The 17225-nt window shown below is 43.9% G+C and overlaps 1 protein-coding gene across 7 annotated transcripts in view; it reads right to left on the bottom strand.

Annotated features, from left to right (window-relative positions):
* The window catches only part of ZDHHC3 (zinc finger DHHC-type palmitoyltransferase 3), a 37182-nt gene extending 20080 nt beyond the window's left edge, over positions 1-17102 (bottom strand). For 5 of the 7 annotated variants that reach the window (XR_009957609.1, XR_009957610.1, XR_009957611.1 and 2 more), the window contains exons 1-2: positions 16730-17102; positions 452-781 (exon numbers count right to left, since the gene is read on the bottom strand). Coding sequence is in view for 4 of the 7 variants with exons in the window: in XM_062569451.1 (XP_062425435.1) it covers positions 452-757 (306 nt within the window). In the remaining 3 variants the exon portion in view is untranslated. Of the gene's footprint in view, positions 1-451; positions 782-1173; positions 1253-13740; positions 13819-16729 lie in introns of those variants that run through there. The other 2 variants (XM_062569452.1, XM_062569453.1) reach the window with 2 other exon arrangements.
* Between the last annotated feature and the right edge of the window lie 123 nt (positions 17103-17225).

Genomic DNA, 17225 nt, shown 5'->3' with positions numbered 1-17225 from the left:
ATAATATTTGTTTTAACAGGTCTCAATAAACTCAATGAAATCACCAGTATGAGAGATGCAACAGTTTTTCAAAATAACAAATGTCCCATCCCATTCTGCTGAAGAAATACTTGCCAAGGCAGACAACCAAAACCAGTTTTTCTAGCTTTCCTGTTTGTCAAGATATGACAAGCCCTAAACACAGATCATCTGTATCAAACAGTGTAAGAGAGAAACACGTTCTTTCTTGAGGAGCTGTTCATACAGAATCTAAAGTCTGGTCCCTTACTTTACATCTGACTTGAGTGGGATGACAAATTAGCATACTACATCAGCAGCCTCACTCTGCAAATTGACACGCAAAAGTTATTTAAATCTGCCACTCACTCAACAAATGAGTTACCCAACATCTAGCAGTCAAGAAAAACACCACCCATCTCTTGCTGAGACATAAAAGGAGAGATATACTTACTGGATCTGTCAGCATAGCACGAAAATGTGAAGCCAAAGCGAGGAAAGCCAAGGTGTTGAACAGTGTGCCATTGATCACACTATACACATAATCTCTTGATGGAACTAACATGACAAGAAGGACTACAAAGTCGGCATAGAACACCAGCATCCAGGTAACAACAGCACACGCAATACCACAGCCATCTCGAATAAACCACATCGTTCCCAGGGAACTGCGGCTAGGAGGTGGAACACACTTCTCTGGCTGGAGGTATTCAGGTTTCCTTTCAATATCTCTGGAGCGGTAGACTGGAGTAATCATCATAGGCTATAATGTCCATACTTGCATCTGCAAAAGGATCAGAAACAGTGTTTCACCGCTTTGCAAGAAATGCAGAGCTCCTTTCATATAATGGTATGAGGATCATGTGGAAAATTCCAATCTGCAGAAAGAGTTGAAGAAGCAAAAAAAAAAAAAAAAAAAAAATAAATCAATCAAGAAATAATGGATTTGGAAACCAGACTCTCATGCGAACACTTCTTACTCAAGAGAATCTCAAAGTGCTTTTAAGACTTGCTTAATTACACATTAAATTCATGAGTTGGCCACCTCCACCCCCGTGGAGGAAAGGCAACAAGTGTTTAAGGAAGAGCACCACAATTAGGTAGGTGCCAATAGGAACAGCCACAGCAAGGACTGAAGCAAGAACTGAAACTGGCATGTGGGAGAGGACTAAGGACCTGACACAGGTGGCAAGCTCCTTGTTCTCTGGATCAGGTCTCAGGAAAGGATGGGTCTCTCCTACAGACACTGGAAGTTGAGCAAGTGGGAGAGGTTTCCTTCTGTTTTATCCATGGACTCACAGCTTTGGAGCAGAACTGCAAATCCAAACTACTGAGGAGTTACTGTGACAGGAACAACTGAAGAAACTGTCTGCACAGAGATCTTTACAGGAATTTCTAATCTTGTCTGGACAATACTTGTCCTAAATGACAGCTGTCTCCCACTCTCACCTCCTCCTCTGGCTTTATAACCCTCTTAAATCTTTTACATTGCTTTCCTTCTCCTGCCACCTCTGCTCCACCTCCCAATAGCATTTGTTTTACCTCCCTTTTAGCATTCCTAGCTATATCCAAGCCACTCTAATCAGGGCAGTAACATAACACTTACTGCCACTGCCACCTCTTCTCCACCTCTCCAGCCACCTTATCTATCCAGAGGGTAAGGTCCATCTCTGAGGCTGCGCTACTCCAGGTATGCACAGTGCTTACTGTAGTTTCAGTTTTCCACCAAGCTTTATGCAATTGGAGGTAGGAGGAAATAAAAACAATGCCCATAAAACTTTGGCAAGGGATCAATCAACCCTGTGCTGAGAACTTGCAGCACTCAATATTAGAATACACCTGGAATGTAACACCTTGAAAGCAGCTCTTTACACACCTATGAACTTCCAAGAATGCTTCTTTTAAAAAGGGCCAAAGTGCCAAAATTCATATTTACACAGTGCTCTAAATGCTCAAAACTCAACCTTCATACTTAAAGATCTTCTAGAAAACTGGATACAACAGTTCTGCTACCAGATACACTATATTCCATGTACCCAAACAGAAGGGCTCAGCCTCCTCCTATTTCAACATGAAAGAATTGTTCATATTTCCAGAAGACACTGCAAAAAATATAGCACATTTTTCCATTTAAATTCAGAGAAAGGGATACAATGCATATGCACTACTAACTATATCTTCTGGCAAAGAAGTTCATGCTGTATCTATCTTTGTGTTTAATTGTTCAAAACTGACACTGTTGCCCAGACAAAATGGATAATTCTATAGAAAACATGCTGAGAAGATCACAAGAATACCTAGAATCTTTAACAAATATTGCAGTTTCTCAAAATATTTATAGCAAAGTTCTGTCATCTACAAGGCAAAAGCTTTACTTTGCCGTAATGAGTAACATTGACTTAAATGGAGATGCTATTGCCTCTATCTAGACAGCAAAGGATTTGATAGCTTGCTTTCTGGTTATCATTTCAAGAGGACCAAATTCATAAGAGGACAATTAGTCTTTCATAGCCAAAGGTTAAGGTTATTACTGAGCAGGTTAATTAAATCCAAACACAGAAGGATGACTTTGTGCATGTTAGTATAAGTGACAAGGGAGACAGCTCACTGGATACTTAAATGGAGCTGGTATTACCCTACTGAGAGGCAAAACTCAAGAGAGCAAAGCTTCCAGTGCACAGAAGTGGATAAACCACACAGGCTATGAAAGCAAGTACCCGATCAGCATACATTAATCACAGAATTCTTTTCTAACATAACAGTAATAAATAAACTAAGAGAATTAAAGTATTTTCTTATATTTCTGCTTTTAACATTTAGGATGTTGTCCAGTGAGATAGCTCAAGATGTTTTATGAAATTGAGAAAGTTGCATGAATTAATGTTAAAGCATACCAGCTTTTCTATTTATACAGGTAACATACAGAACAGAAAAATCAAGACTAAAAATGTGCACATGTGCATCTCATTTACTTTGTGGGGGAGGAGGGACTTCTCATTCACGAAATTCACATACCACATTGTAATTTATTTTGTTTTAACCATAGCTATAATTTAGCTTCATGACTCCTGATATTTAGAGAAAGATGCTCTACAATTTTCAGAAACAGCTATTACCCATACAATCTGCTAGTATAACGTCAGATAAATCAATACCTCCAGATAAGTCCATATCATTTCCCTAATTTTTCATTTCTGTAAAGACACTTGCTTATTCATACTTTTACACAGCTTAAAGATGTTTTTAGAGACCGAGTACCCCTCCATCTCCTGACACACATAAGTTAACAATTTAAACTTCATTACATTATTTCATAATCTTATTACAAACTATGTTGGTTTGCCAGCTCAAAATAAACAAGATTAAAGACTCATGCCTGACAAGGATGTTTTAGTTGGCAGCAAGATCATATTAAATTAAAAAATAAGAAAAAATAGTAATTTTTAAACTAAAGTTTTAGATTTAACATCAGATGCAGTAACAAGTTGGAATAGTCCTGAATACAGACAGTCAGGATTTTTTAACCTAGAATCTGTAAGCTCTACTTATGTTAAAAGGCTTGGTTTTGTTTTCCAAAGCAAAGCACAGAAAATCTCACATGAAAAGTAAACTCCTATTTAACAGGGGAATCAGTCTGACAAAAGGTATTGCACTTAAGTATTAGCAAAGACTGAGACCTAGCCAAATACATAGCAGTTAAAATTGTAGGTTTATTCCTGAATAGCACACTACCTACGACAGTCAACTAAAAATTCAGATCTCTTGAAAATGCAGGAAATGGTTTCACTCCAGTGAAACACGTACAGCGCTCTCTCATAAATATTACTGAGGTGTGGGAGAGAGAGCAGTATTGCTGTGGAAGTGTCTAAAGAGGAATGGGAAGGGCCCTTGACACACCTCAGGCAGAGTCTGGAGACTAATTTTCACAGAGCAGAAAAAAAAGTGGTAAGTGGATACAGCACAGGCCTCCAACTCAGACTTTTGGCTGGAGGACAAATTTGTTATTAAATAGGTGTTGTTACTCAATACTTGCTTAAGAGTCATCTTCAGGAGACAGAACGAAGAGTTAGGAATCGTACATAAACATCACTCATTATTTGAGAAATATATAGGTATTTCAGCATATATAATCTTAGAGTCATGTTATAGGAGCACAGAGTCTCAGGTTCTCCTCTTCATGGCCTGGTTATCTTTTTTTTTTTTTTAATTCCTTTTTTTATATATATACAAATATCTGTTTGTGTTTACAGTGCCTAACCTGCTATTCTCATATAAACTGAACACCTCCCCCCCCCCCAAAAAAAAAGGGGGGGGGGCAGGGAGAGGGGAGGTAAGCAGAGTAACTTGATCTAACTGGTCTGCTTTTGAATTATATCACATGTGAACTTAATTTACAATACACGGACGGAATATGTCAGTCCCTCCTACTCTGGAGCAAACAATATGTAAATGCTAAAGACAAAGGACTTAATCACAGCATAAGGCTATAGGAGAGGCCACTTAGTAAGTGTGAGACACATTGACAATAAACGCATCAATCTAACTTAAGGATATGTTAGAGCAAAGACCTTTTCTTTTATATCTGGAAGGCATGTGACATTTCAGGCATAATCAAAAAATAGGTAATATACATATTAGGGATGTAAATAAATTATAACACATTTCCTGCTCAAATGAATCACTTAAAATATGCTTTTATATCCTATATAAATCAAGTAAATATATAAATAAGCCATGTCTAGATTTTCTTTTCTTTTTTTAAAACAGCCTGGCCAGCAACTCCTGAAGAACAGGTTAAGAATCAGCTAACAAGTAATTTGAGCCTTCATCCTACCGGTAGCTAGAGAATCATAGAATCAGTAAGGTTGGAAGGGACCTCTGGAGATCATCTAGTCCAACCTCCCTGTTCAGCACAGTCACCTACAGCATGTTAGACAGGGTTGAATCCAGGCGGGCCTTGAATGTCTCCAGAGAAGGAGACTCCACAACCTCTCTGGGCAACCTGCTCCAGTGCTCCGTCACTCTCATAGGGAAGAAATTCCTCCTCCTGGTCAGGTAGAACTTCCTGTGCTTAAATTTCTGCCCATTACCTCTTGTCCTGTCACACTGGGCAACCGAAAAGAGTTTGTCCCCGTCCCCTTGACACCCTCCCTTCAGGAGCTTATACACATTGATAAGATCCCCCCTCAGTCTTTTCTTCCTCAGGCTTTTCTGAAAAGGCCCAGCTCTCGCAGCCTTTCCTCAGAGGACAGATGCTCCAGCCCTCTGATCATCTTTGCAGCCCTACACTGGACTCTCTCCAGTAGCTCCATGTCTCTCTTGTACTGGGGAGCCCAGAACTGGACACAGTACTCGAGATGAGGCCTCACCAGGGCTGAGGAGAGGGGCAGGATCACCTCCCTCGACCTGCCGGCAACGGTCTTGCTGATGCACCCCAGGATACTGTTGGCCTTCTTGGCCACAAGGGCACATTGCTGGCTCATGGTCAACTTGTCATCTACCAGGACTCCCAGGTCCTTCTCTGCAGTGCTGCTCTCCAGCAGGTCAACCCCCGGCCTGTACTGGTGCCTAGGGTCCTGCTACGTGCAGGACTCTGCACTTACCCTTGTTGAACCTCATGAGGTTCCTCTCTGCCCAACTCTCCAGCCTGGCCAGGTCTCTCTGAAGGGCAGCACAGCCCTCAGGTGTATCAGCCACTCCTCCCAGCTTGGTATCATCAGCAAACTTGCTGAGGAGGCACTCTGTCCCTTCATCCAGGTCATTGATGAAGAAGCTGAACAAGATGGGACCCAGTACTGAGCCCTGCGGGACGCCACTAGCCACACACCTCCAACTAGACTCCGCACCACTGATGACAACCCTCTGAGCTCTGCCTCTCAGCCAGCTCTCAATCCACCTCACTGTCCACTTGTCTAACCCACACTTCCTGAGCTTATCTAGGAGGATTTTATGGGAGACAGTGTCCAAAGCCTTGCTGACGTCAAGGTACACAACGTCCACTGAACTGCCCTCATCTACCCAGCCAGGCATTCCATCAGAGAAAGCTGTCAGATTGGTGAAGCAGGATTTTCCCCTTGGTGAATCCATGCTGGCTACTCCTGATCACCTTCTTTTCCTCCACATGCTTAGAGATGACATCCAGAATGAGCTGTTCCATCACCTTTCCAGGGATGGAGGTGAGGCTGACTGGCCTATAGTTGCCTGGGTTCTCCTTCTTGCCCTTCCTGGAGTGACATTGGCCTTCTTCCAGTCCTCAGGCACCTCTCCAGTTCTCCAAGACCTTTCAAAGATGATGGAGAGCAACCTGGCAACAACATCTGCCAGCTCCCTCAGTACCTGTGGGTGCATCCCACCTGGGCCCACAGATCTGTGGATGTCTAGCCTGCTCAGAAGGTCTCTAATCCTATCCTCCTCAACCAAAGGAAAGTCTTCCCTTCTCCAGACTTTTCTCCCTCACGTCCAGGCTCTGCAATTCATGAGGTCTGCTCTTAGCAGTGAAGACTAAAGCAAAGAAGGCATTCAGTAACTCTGCCCTCTCTGTATCCCTTGTCACCAGGGCCCCCGCCCCATTCAGTAGTGGGCCCACATTTTCCCAAATCCTCCTCTTGCTGCTGATATATCTGAAGAAGCCCTTCCTGTTGTCCTTCACATCCCTTGCCAGACCCAATTCCAGCTGGGCCTTAGCCTTCCTCGCTGCATCTCTACATAATCTGGCTGCATTCCTATAATTCTCCCAAGTAGCCTGTCCCCTCTTCCACATTCTGTGTACTTTCTTCTTCTGTTTGAATTTGGCCAAGAGCTCCTTGCTCACTCATGCAGGTCTCCTGCCCCTTTTGGGTAGGTTACCTGTAGCTCTGATGCTGTAAAACTTACACTAAACTTAACATCATCATCATCCCACTTATTTCCATTTAATTACTCATGCTGCTATTGTCAAGCACATGGTTTAACTTTCAAGGCAACAGTATTACTATTCAGGCATTGCAACCATTTCTTCTATTAGAAGTCTATTAACATTCAACTTCACAAAAAGCTTACATTTGCCATACAAACTCAAACTTCAAATTTTGGCAGTTTGCAGTGATACTTTGGAAGACTTCATGACATGCTCAGAACTACAGTCCATTGACAGTATGTTAATAGTTGACAGACAATACTAAATTTAACTTTTTATTACCCTAAAAGAAAATAAACATACATCATCAGTCATGTAATACTCATTACAATTAAGCTAGGTAATGCAGATAGACATGTCTTTTAAACAAAAAAAAATATATAGGGGATATAAACTGAAATTGTGAGACACCATTTTGAAGTTCATTTCCTATATGTAAAGCTTAACTGATTATAACGTCACATATTCAGTCTTCCTTTGCAACAGAAATGGGAGAACATGTGCTGTTTTCTAATTAACACGTTACGAACCAGTGCTTCTCCTGCCACTTTCATACAATTCAAATCTAACAGCAAGCCTGTCAAAACTTGCCAAACCAAGTTCTAGCAGGAATAACAAGGAAATATCAATATTCTCTATACATTTCCTAATGGTTTCTGCAAGGCCTGAAAAGCTTTATCTGATCAACAGGAAGGAAACTGAGAATTTTTGGCAGTCTCCTGCAGATTGATCCAGATATCCATCAGCATGGCAGTTTTCAACCCAATTTTCTGAATGATAGAGGGACTTCTAACCAGTCTGTGAAAGACAGCTAAAAAAAAGCAAGTCTATTAATAGCAGGCTTAAATTAGCTATCCAGAGATCCGCATTTCCACCAGAGTATTTTCAAGAAAAAGTTGAAAACTACTTCTCTACAGTTAAAATGGCAAAAGCAATAGGGAAGGATCAGGCACAGGGCTCTTATGACTGCACTGACCAGACACCTGATGACTCACGTCAAAATGTCATAGCGAAAAGTCAGCACCACTAACTCTATTCCAGCTGCCCCAGGAGCAGGGCAGCAGCAGGATTATGCTGCATGTGGGTATGCGCAGCTTCTCTTGTGCTTTTAGCAAGAGGCTCACAAAATCTCAGATTCTCTAGAAGCCTTTGGCTGCTGACGTCATGGGATTACAGCAGAGTTTGCTTCCGTACTGAAGGAAAGTGGCAGAAAGAAATCAGATTGTGAATTATAATACATCCCTCAAAAATAATTTTAAAATATTTTAAGACTAAAAACACACTTTTGAGGATAAACGCACAAGTTCGGAAATCTGTTGCGGGGAGGGAGGGAAAGGAAGGAACACAAAGCCAAGCAGTAACCCTGTTACAATGTTTTCTATACATGAGAGAACCAGTGACTACATTACAACTCCAAGCTATATTCATGGATTAGAAAACACTTTACATGGTCATTTCATTATTTTGATGGGGCCATGATCAAGAGCTTAGTGAAAAGGCACATTTAAGAGGTAAGAGATTTTAATGTTTTTTTGTTGTTGTTGTTGGAAGCATCCTGTTAAAGGTGAAGATTAACTGCAGTTTCGCCTTTCTGAAGTATATGTTTGAACAGGGATACGTACACATAGAGGAAACTCTTCCCTGAGGAGAACAGGGGTAGGTGAAAACAACCTTAGAGAGACCTGTCAGGTCTAGAAATTCCATTCTGATGGTCCAGATCAGGCGGAGACTGACAGGCTTAAAAGCCACATAAGGCACAAAACTTAGTTGTCCTCTCATTTATATGACTGTAAACAAGAAGCAACTTCAACTGTGTCAGTGGAATGCCATTAGTATAACTGTCAGGAAAATAAGGCCATGTTTGCTCAATTAAAGACATGCTTATTTTCTATCCTAATGTTTGTGATATACAATCTCTCAGGACAGACGGTAACAGCTTCCTGGTTAATGTCTATTATCAGTTCTGTTTAACCAATGGAAACGTATTGTATGAATAAATCATAATGCGAAAGAGAGGAGATACCTGATAAATGATTGCACCCCCATCTATAGGGCCTGCTAGTCTGAATAAAGCAAGACAGAGACAACGCAGTAACTGTTCGAGGTACAGAAACACTGAACCAGTACAGACCAGGGGCTCATCATCTAGGAACAGGGTAAGTCAAAAGGGCAGTAAAGACTAAGGGTCTAATCCCAAGCTTAGGGATCTTAGTAAGCTTTTGACCAGAGATCTGCAGAGATCTAAGGTGGTTTACAAATCTACATTAAGTATAAACCATCACGAAATAACAACCGTCATAACATCTCGACTATCAGAGCAGCAAGAGCACGAGACATATTCGTTACTTCTTACATTTTCCTGATAGACTAAATAAACAGGAGCTACTCAATCTATGTAAAAAGAGAAATATCAATCCTGAAAATATAAATACAAACTAGCTTTGTGGCATTGTTGGTTATTTGTAGTAAGGATCAGAAGTACAGAACAATCTCACAGAAGGGATTGCACTGCGTAACAGAAAGCAACAAATGGCGACGTCATGCTTTCCCACAGAAGTTGCTGTTATTCTGAACAGACAGCCTTATGAGATAACAGACAGAAGCAGCCTTCCTAGTCTTTCCAATCTTAATGCTGACTCAGGACTTAAACTAGCAAGCCACTGGGTTAAGAGAGTTTAAATGCTCAGTTTGCCCTGTATCAACCTCAAAAGGGGAAAAAAATAGAGGGGGAAGGTCTGTCTATAAAGTTGGTATTATTTTTAGCATGTATTTTAGAAACTACACTGCCTTCACGGCATAAACATATTTTCTAGAGAAGGGAGTTTCAGTTTTTAAGTATTAATTTTACTAAGATGCTGGAATAACCATCCCAGTCTATAGAATATTCAGAATATTGTCTACAGGAGAAAAACCACCTTAACTTTCAGAAATACCTTTTTATTCAAGGCAGCCTAACACAGAATTTGGCACCCATCTTCCCTGGCTACAGCCTCCCCCCCCCCTTCTTCCCCCAAGAATGAGCAAGTCACTCAGTTTCTCTGTATTATTTTCCCCCACTGGCAGTCCAAACTTTTTCTGTATCATTTAGAGGAGCTTTGCAGCATATGAAAGGCTGTAAGACATTTTAAATTTTAAATCTAAATATAATACCCGAACAGGTAAATACACCAGATACAGAAGGACCCTTGGTGTATATTAAAATATGGTGTTGATGAAACAGTGAAATAGAACAAAATACCACCTCTATCCTGTAAAGGCCTGAAGTGAAAATTATTACTGTCACGATCCAGCTTTGTGATGTTAAGTTAGCCTAGGAGAAAGCTACGCTGCTACTTCAGAGAACATGAAAAACTTGCAGATTCAAAGTTGTTGCATGATGAAGTTTTTAAAACACTGTAAAGAATTTCTTGGTTGGCAAACTTAGTGTTCCTTGGACACCAGAGATTCAAGTAGCCACTGCAGAAAACGCAGATGTATATCACATCGATATCTCCCTTTATCTCCTGCTATAATCTTCTGATCTCCCTCTGTCTATGTATGGTACTACTATCTTCCGACTAGGTCATGTGGATGTTTCATTGTCCTTTTTTATTTATATAAAGTGCACAGTATTTCATTTTCCCTTTATTAATTCTTTGTTTCTATTTCAGCCCATTCACTGTAGCTTCTGAATACTGCTCCACTCCCTATCAGTTCTTACTGTAAAACTTGAAGCTGAACTTCATACACACACTATCCACTAGGTTAACAGCAAAAACATCAACAAGCACTTCCTCCTGTTCAACAATATTCCATTGTCCACAGAGGTATTAATGCGGGATTTTCCATGTCTTTATTTCCTACTAAGATTCCCAAACAGCAATTCCCAACGTTTTTTTTTTTTTTTTTTTTTTAGCTGAGCCCTGGTGCTGCAGTCTCCTTTCTCACTTCCTTACTTTTCCACCTCTACCCTCAGCTGTTATTTACTTGCTCCTTTCCTACTGGTCCCCTAAGGGAACCAGTTCTGTGCGGTCACTTTGTAACCCAGTGGGGTGAAGAGCTATCCAAGCAAATCTAGACCGACCTCTCACCATCCACCAGAGACATCCCCACCATGCATATCCTACTCCAGAAGCACAGCCAGAACCAGTCCAAAGGAGTTAACCTGCCTGTGCTCCCAGGCACTAAGAGCCAGCACGCAGCAGCACGTTGCCTATAATGCCTGGCACCTCCTTACCTGGGAACTACTGCTGCTGGAGGCCCCAGCATCCAAAGCCTGCGGATGCAAGTTGGCATTTCCTTTTGGACTCCCTGTTAATAGGGCGATGTGTAAAGTGTCACTGACAGACTTGCTGCACTGCAGCTCCAATGAAGCTACAGGCAATCTTTTTTCTTATTGTCTGCAGATCCTAGGAAATACATAGCTCTAATTAGGAAAGCTTTCCTTTCTCTTTTTCTCTAAAGCAACCTTAAGGTTCGGATTATTTGCATGCATAAGTCAAATAGATGGCATAATCACTCTCATCTGGTTGTATGCTTTAACCAGCTACACACAGGACAGGGAAATGAAAATTTGACAGTATACTTTTACATCTTGTCATATTTTACATTACCTGCTCTCTTCAGTCAGAATAGCAGAAAAACAGCATCCCAGGATATCAATCTGAACATAAGATCATGCCTACACTGCACAAAGACCAGTGATAACAGTAAGCTCCATCAATTAGTATCTGCAGAGACTGGCTGAGCTGCTGCCAGGCCATTTCCAGACCCAAGCTAGGCTGGATACCCATCACGTACACTGTGGTCCCCTCTACAGCAGGCAAAACCTATTATGGATGTATCTTAAGCATATGGCTGCCTGAGCACGTTACTGTGAAATAAAAGCAATGCATGGGTTTGGAGTACATCACCTATGTTACAATGCTGGCTCCTGTTCTGTGGAAAAAGCACAGTAACCCATCCATCAGAAAGACTAGGTTCAGATTAGGTAAGCAAAAGAGATTCACTAAAGCTGAGTTACCATCGCTCAAGCTATGAACATACTGCCTTAGACCATCAGTTGTTCCCCTTTACTGACACAAACTGAACTGCTCAGGGAAAAGGAAAAAAAATACAGAACTCCTTGGGCATAGCAATTCTGTATCTGCTAAATGAAGATTACAACTTATACTCAATGGCTGGATTAAATTACATATCATTTTAAGGTCATTACATATCATACATTATCACCATTACTACTGAATAAACGATTTCAAACTGGCATACACACCTTGTCTATAACTATACTACTTAAAATTAAAACTAAAAATGTAAAACTGAAACATAAACAAAAATACTCAGTACATACTCAGTGTTGCTAGAAATATCTTTAGTTTTTAGGCAGATCTCACATTTTTCCTTCTATAAACCTATAACTGCACAGAGTTTCTGGGTCACATCCTCTAAATTTCAATGAATAGTCAGTCCAAATACAACTTACTACCACCAGCAGCTCCCATTGATGTGACAAGTAGTGCTATCTCACTGATGCAATAGTAAGAGTTACATTGACACAGTTGTAGTATTTGAAGGACTGGATCTCGTATTCTTAAAGTTGTATTCTTAAAGACACCCTTGAATTAAAGCGTGGCTTCACTTACAGCGATTGGCATCACTATAAGGCTATGCAGAAGACTTATTTCCATTAAGCAAAGAAAAAACACAGTGCTTGCTATCTACAATGATAGGAACTGGAAGCATTTGCTATACAATATAAACCCCTTCTCTGTGATGCCATTGTAATAGAATGACCCTCTGGATTTGGGCAAGTCACCTTTCCTATAGGTCTGACATTTTGCATCCTTGCTGCATCAAGAGTCTGGCACACAATCTCTCTCTTCCATACTCAAAATACACTTTATCATTTTTGAATCAGGATCAAAGGAAAATATGTTACAGAGTTCTGGTGTCCACCAGGCATCCCTTCCTGGCACACAGTCAGAGGAAAGGCACATAAAAGACCAGAATTCTTACGCTTTCTCAAAGCTTAAGCTTTTCTAATAGGTCAAATTGAGTGTTTACGTGTTCTTAAAGTACTCCAAAAACATTCTGAAGTTGCTGTTTAAAAACAACCAGGTTTACTATCTATTGAAATGCAACTCCCAGTCCATTTCAACCAAAGCAGCCACAGCACAGAATCACAGTTTCAGCACAGCTTACTCCCAGCGGTGAAGCTCGTCACTGTCCTATGGCCCCACCGCAAAGCCGCAGTGAAACCTCAGGTGACATACAGCCACCTCTGAAGCGAGCATTTCTGTTTAGCTGCTCACTCCAACGCCTCACCAATAACTGTGTTTCACCATTACAATTCAGTAGCAGATTACAGGACCTTGGTGAAATTGCTGAGGCCTCGGAATTTAAGTTTCCTGCCAAAGAGGTATTATGCAGTCCCGAACGCTAGCAATTAGTAACGCAGACGCTGAAGTGGATCTAAACAGCATACTGAAGCTAACGTTATTGAAAAGCGAATGCTACAAGCCAGGGCAATGCAGGCAGGAGCCCAGCAAGCAGGCACGGCACGGCACGGCACAGGATTGCTCCTCGGCGACTCTCAGCCTCCCGACGCGTTCCCACCTCCCGACCCACGCGAATAGCTCCAGTAAACAACCCTTCGGGACGCGACCCGCGCCCACCGAGCCCAGCCCTCGCCCCCGCCCCGGGCGGAGGCGGCCCCCGGCTGGCCCTGCCGGGCACCAAGCCCCACCGCGGCGGCGGAGCGGCGGCAACGGGCGGGCCCCCCTCGGCGGCGGCGGCGGCGCTGGGGCCTCCCCCCCGCTCCCCCGCCCCCGTCCGCCCACGCAGCGCCGCCGCCGCTCCCCGCCACCTACCCCACAGGCCGCCGCCGCGGGTCCGGCGCGCGCCCCGCCACCCCCACGCAGCGCGCGCCCGAGCGCACGCCGCCAACGCCGCGCGGGCCAACGTCCCGCCGCGCGCCGCCACACAGCGCGCCCCCCGCGCGCCAGGCGCCGCGGGCGCCGTCCCCTCCCCCGCCGCCCCTTACGCCGGCTCGCGGGGAGGAGAGGAGAGAAGGGGAGGGGCGCGCGGCGGGGAGGAACCCGGAAGTGAGCGGCGCCGCCCGGTAGGGCACGGCCCCCGCCCCGCCCCCGGGGCGCCCGGCCCACGCGCGGAACCCCCAGCCGCGGGGGCTCGGCCCCTCCGCCCCGCTCGCGCCTCCGGGCAGGCGGTCTTTGGGAGGGAAAAATGCAATGTTTGCAAGGAAAAAACAGGTACGGCCTCGATAGGAAAAAGATGCCGGGCTCGTGGGGAAAAAAAGTGAGCCTTTGTGAGGGGTAAAGACGGTCCATATAAGAAAAATCTATTTGTTAGAAGGGAAAATACATTTTTTAGAAGAAAATGCAGTTACTGGAAGAAAAACACATTTTGTATAAGGAATAAAATATGCTTTGTATAAGGAAAAAAAAGCACTTCTTGCATAAAAAGGAAATTGCTAAAAAATGAAGAGGATCAACACACACAGCAGCCCAAACAAGACTGCTGCTTCTGTGCCACATGCCCTTCCACGTTGCGGGCTGTTGTGGGCTGTGAGGCTTGGACACAGGCTGCCCCACGTGTGCAGCACCACGCACATCGCGGGGGGATGCTGGAGAGCAGGTTAGACGTACAAGAGCGGAGGTACTAACATTTTCCGTCATGTGCCTCTGTGCTATATCCACTGCCTATGTGCCAAAGGCTAAGCATGTGTATATATGCACACGCATTCATGTGTCAGAATTGATGCACTGCCATGCTCACTCTTGAGCCCAAGACAGATGGTTTGCAAATATCCAAAATACTGAAACGTCAAACAGGACAGAGCATATCGCTGCAGATATAATCACTCCCAGGCACCTGCTTGTTGTAGAGGGAGCAGTTGCTAAATTTGCTTGACACTCTCCATTTTAAGCCATTGTTTCCAATGTTTACAACTTCACCAGGCATTAATCATGTGGTGTGAATTTTTACATTCCAGGTGGTTCCCTCAGGCTGATTTTTTTCTATTTCACCCAACACATGTCATTCATTTACCATAATGAGGTTAAAGAAAAAGATACTGCTTTGCCCTTGTTAACATATCTGGCAGCCCTTTTCTCTGAAAACCTTCACAGATGCTTTGCCTTGAATAAGGGTATTCAAATATACCAGGATGTGGCCTTTATATAAAGGAGATATCTTTCACTATCACTGAGAAAAATGAACCAGATCTGGACTTAAGTCATTGGAAAACTGTTGTTTTCATACAAACAAGAAAGATTTGCTAGCTGGGCATCTGAACCACGCAAGTATTTGACTCACTTTAGGCAGATTCTAAGCTGGGATTGCAGAGGGGAAGAAAAAGCAGTTTCCCTGCTATTGCAGTCATTGATGAAGCCACGAGACAGGCAGAACTGTGAGCCAGAACACAGTATTTCCTGTGCTCTCCACAGAAGCACAGGGTGCATCTGCATTAGCATTTTAGTTCAGATTGGGAATTCACTTTTTTCAAGGGACTCTCTCAGTCATTTCCCCTTGGTTTGCACTGTTGAGTTTTAGAACGTAAGAAATGTGCTGCTGGGTCAGACAAAAGGTCCATCTGTGTTGTACAGCAGCATTGGCAGTTATTTAGGGAGAGCATGTGGGCCTGCCTGCTTCCTGCAGTTTCATTCCCTTCCCTCCTACTCCCCTGGCCCCACAGCTGTTAGCAGGAACCAGCCTCAGGAAGAGGCCTGGCCCTGCTCACCTCCTCAGGGTTGAGGGAGGGCGCGCAGGAGTGAGGTGATCTACTCACAGCACAGCTCAAGGCCACTGCCACAGGCCTACCATTGCCTCTGTCCTCCCGGCCTTGCCCTCCTCCCCTGTTCCTGCTATACTGCTGAAAATAAAAAGATTGGGTGCCTGCTTGCCACCTTGGAGGAGCTTGCAGCCCTTGAGCCCTGACAGGCAGGCCCCAAGTAGAACAGAGAGGCAACCGTTTCTTACTCTTGGCACTGAGGATATTGAATAGGATAATTCTTGCTTTGATCCAGAGGGAGTCAGTGAGACTCCAGTGCTGACCCTTACTGTTGAAAAGTGATCAGTAATCCCCACTAAATAATCGTGGCATGCAGAAATTTAATTCTTTCTGGATGCAGGTAAGCCAGCGGGCGCATTCCAGAAATGCATCTACTGTGCTCCAACTGATAAATGAATCCCATTAAAGGTATCAGACCAGAGCTAATCCAAAGTAAAACTCCCCAAATGTATCTCACTCCACAGGATTGCTGCCATTGCATCATACTGTAAGCTGAAGCAGGCATAGCCAGAAACATTTTGTACATCTGATTGACAAAGGAGTTTAGGGAAGGAGAGCAGGAAATATGTACAGAAACTCTGGCTGTGTAGCATGTCATGCAAGTCACCAGTCATTCTTGTAAGCCACAGGCCTTTTTTACCCAGATATGTATCAATATGAAGCCAGAAAGCAATATTAAAAATAATTCAAAAATTATACACAAGAGCTGTGCTAAGAGCATGAAACTCACAACATTAACCACTCATTGTTTTGAAACACTGAATTAAGGCTGTCAAAAAAACTTAACTATTGTGTTAATATATAGCATGAGTTTTTAATAGCATTTCCCATACTACTTCACCAAGGATATCTGGCGCAGAAACAACATTGCTCTCCTAATGAGAACACTTAGCTTTTTTTCCCTGCTCCTGTGCCAACAGCCCTGTATGCTGCACACCACTGACCTTTCTCTGAGGTAAAAAAACGTTTATTTTCTCGTTTTTTCTTACAGTACTTATCACTGCCCTTCCCAAACACTCACGTACTTTCACCGCTTGAGTTACTTTTACCTTAGCAAAGGGCAGGCAGAGAACGATGAAGAACCCCCTCGGTTTATGATGAGTTTGAGCTTCTCGGACGCGAAATTTTTCGGCGCACTGGGTGCTCCGCAGGCACCGTGTCCGGAGCAGTGCCCGTGATTGCCCAGGCGGGGCTGGCGCTCAGTGCACCCCAACGAGCCAGCCGCCCACAGCCGGCAGAAACGTGCCCCATTGCCTATCCCCCATGAAAAGCCCTCGAGGGAAAAATAACGACTGCACTCCCGACCTTGCCTGTAGACAAGCGGGGTAGGGGGGAGGGAGACGGGGCAGCGCAGAGCCCCCGCCGCTACCAGACGCGCACAACTCGCCACAGCGGGACGATGGCAGGCGAGGCGCCCCAACGGCCGGCGGCGCGCGGAGGGCGGCAGCGCGCAGGCGCGGAACCCACCCCCGCCGCCGCGCCCCAACGGCCGCCGCGCTCCTCCCCCTCACCTCCCCCGGCGTCACGTGACACCGGAGCCCCACG

This window comes from Rhea pennata, chromosome 2 (genome assembly GCF_028389875.1).
Source record: "Rhea pennata isolate bPtePen1 chromosome 2, bPtePen1.pri, whole genome shotgun sequence".
Classification (NCBI taxonomy): Eukaryota; Metazoa; Chordata; class Aves; order Rheiformes; family Rheidae; genus Rhea; species Rhea pennata.
This window is presented reverse-complemented; position numbering and strand designations above follow the sequence as displayed.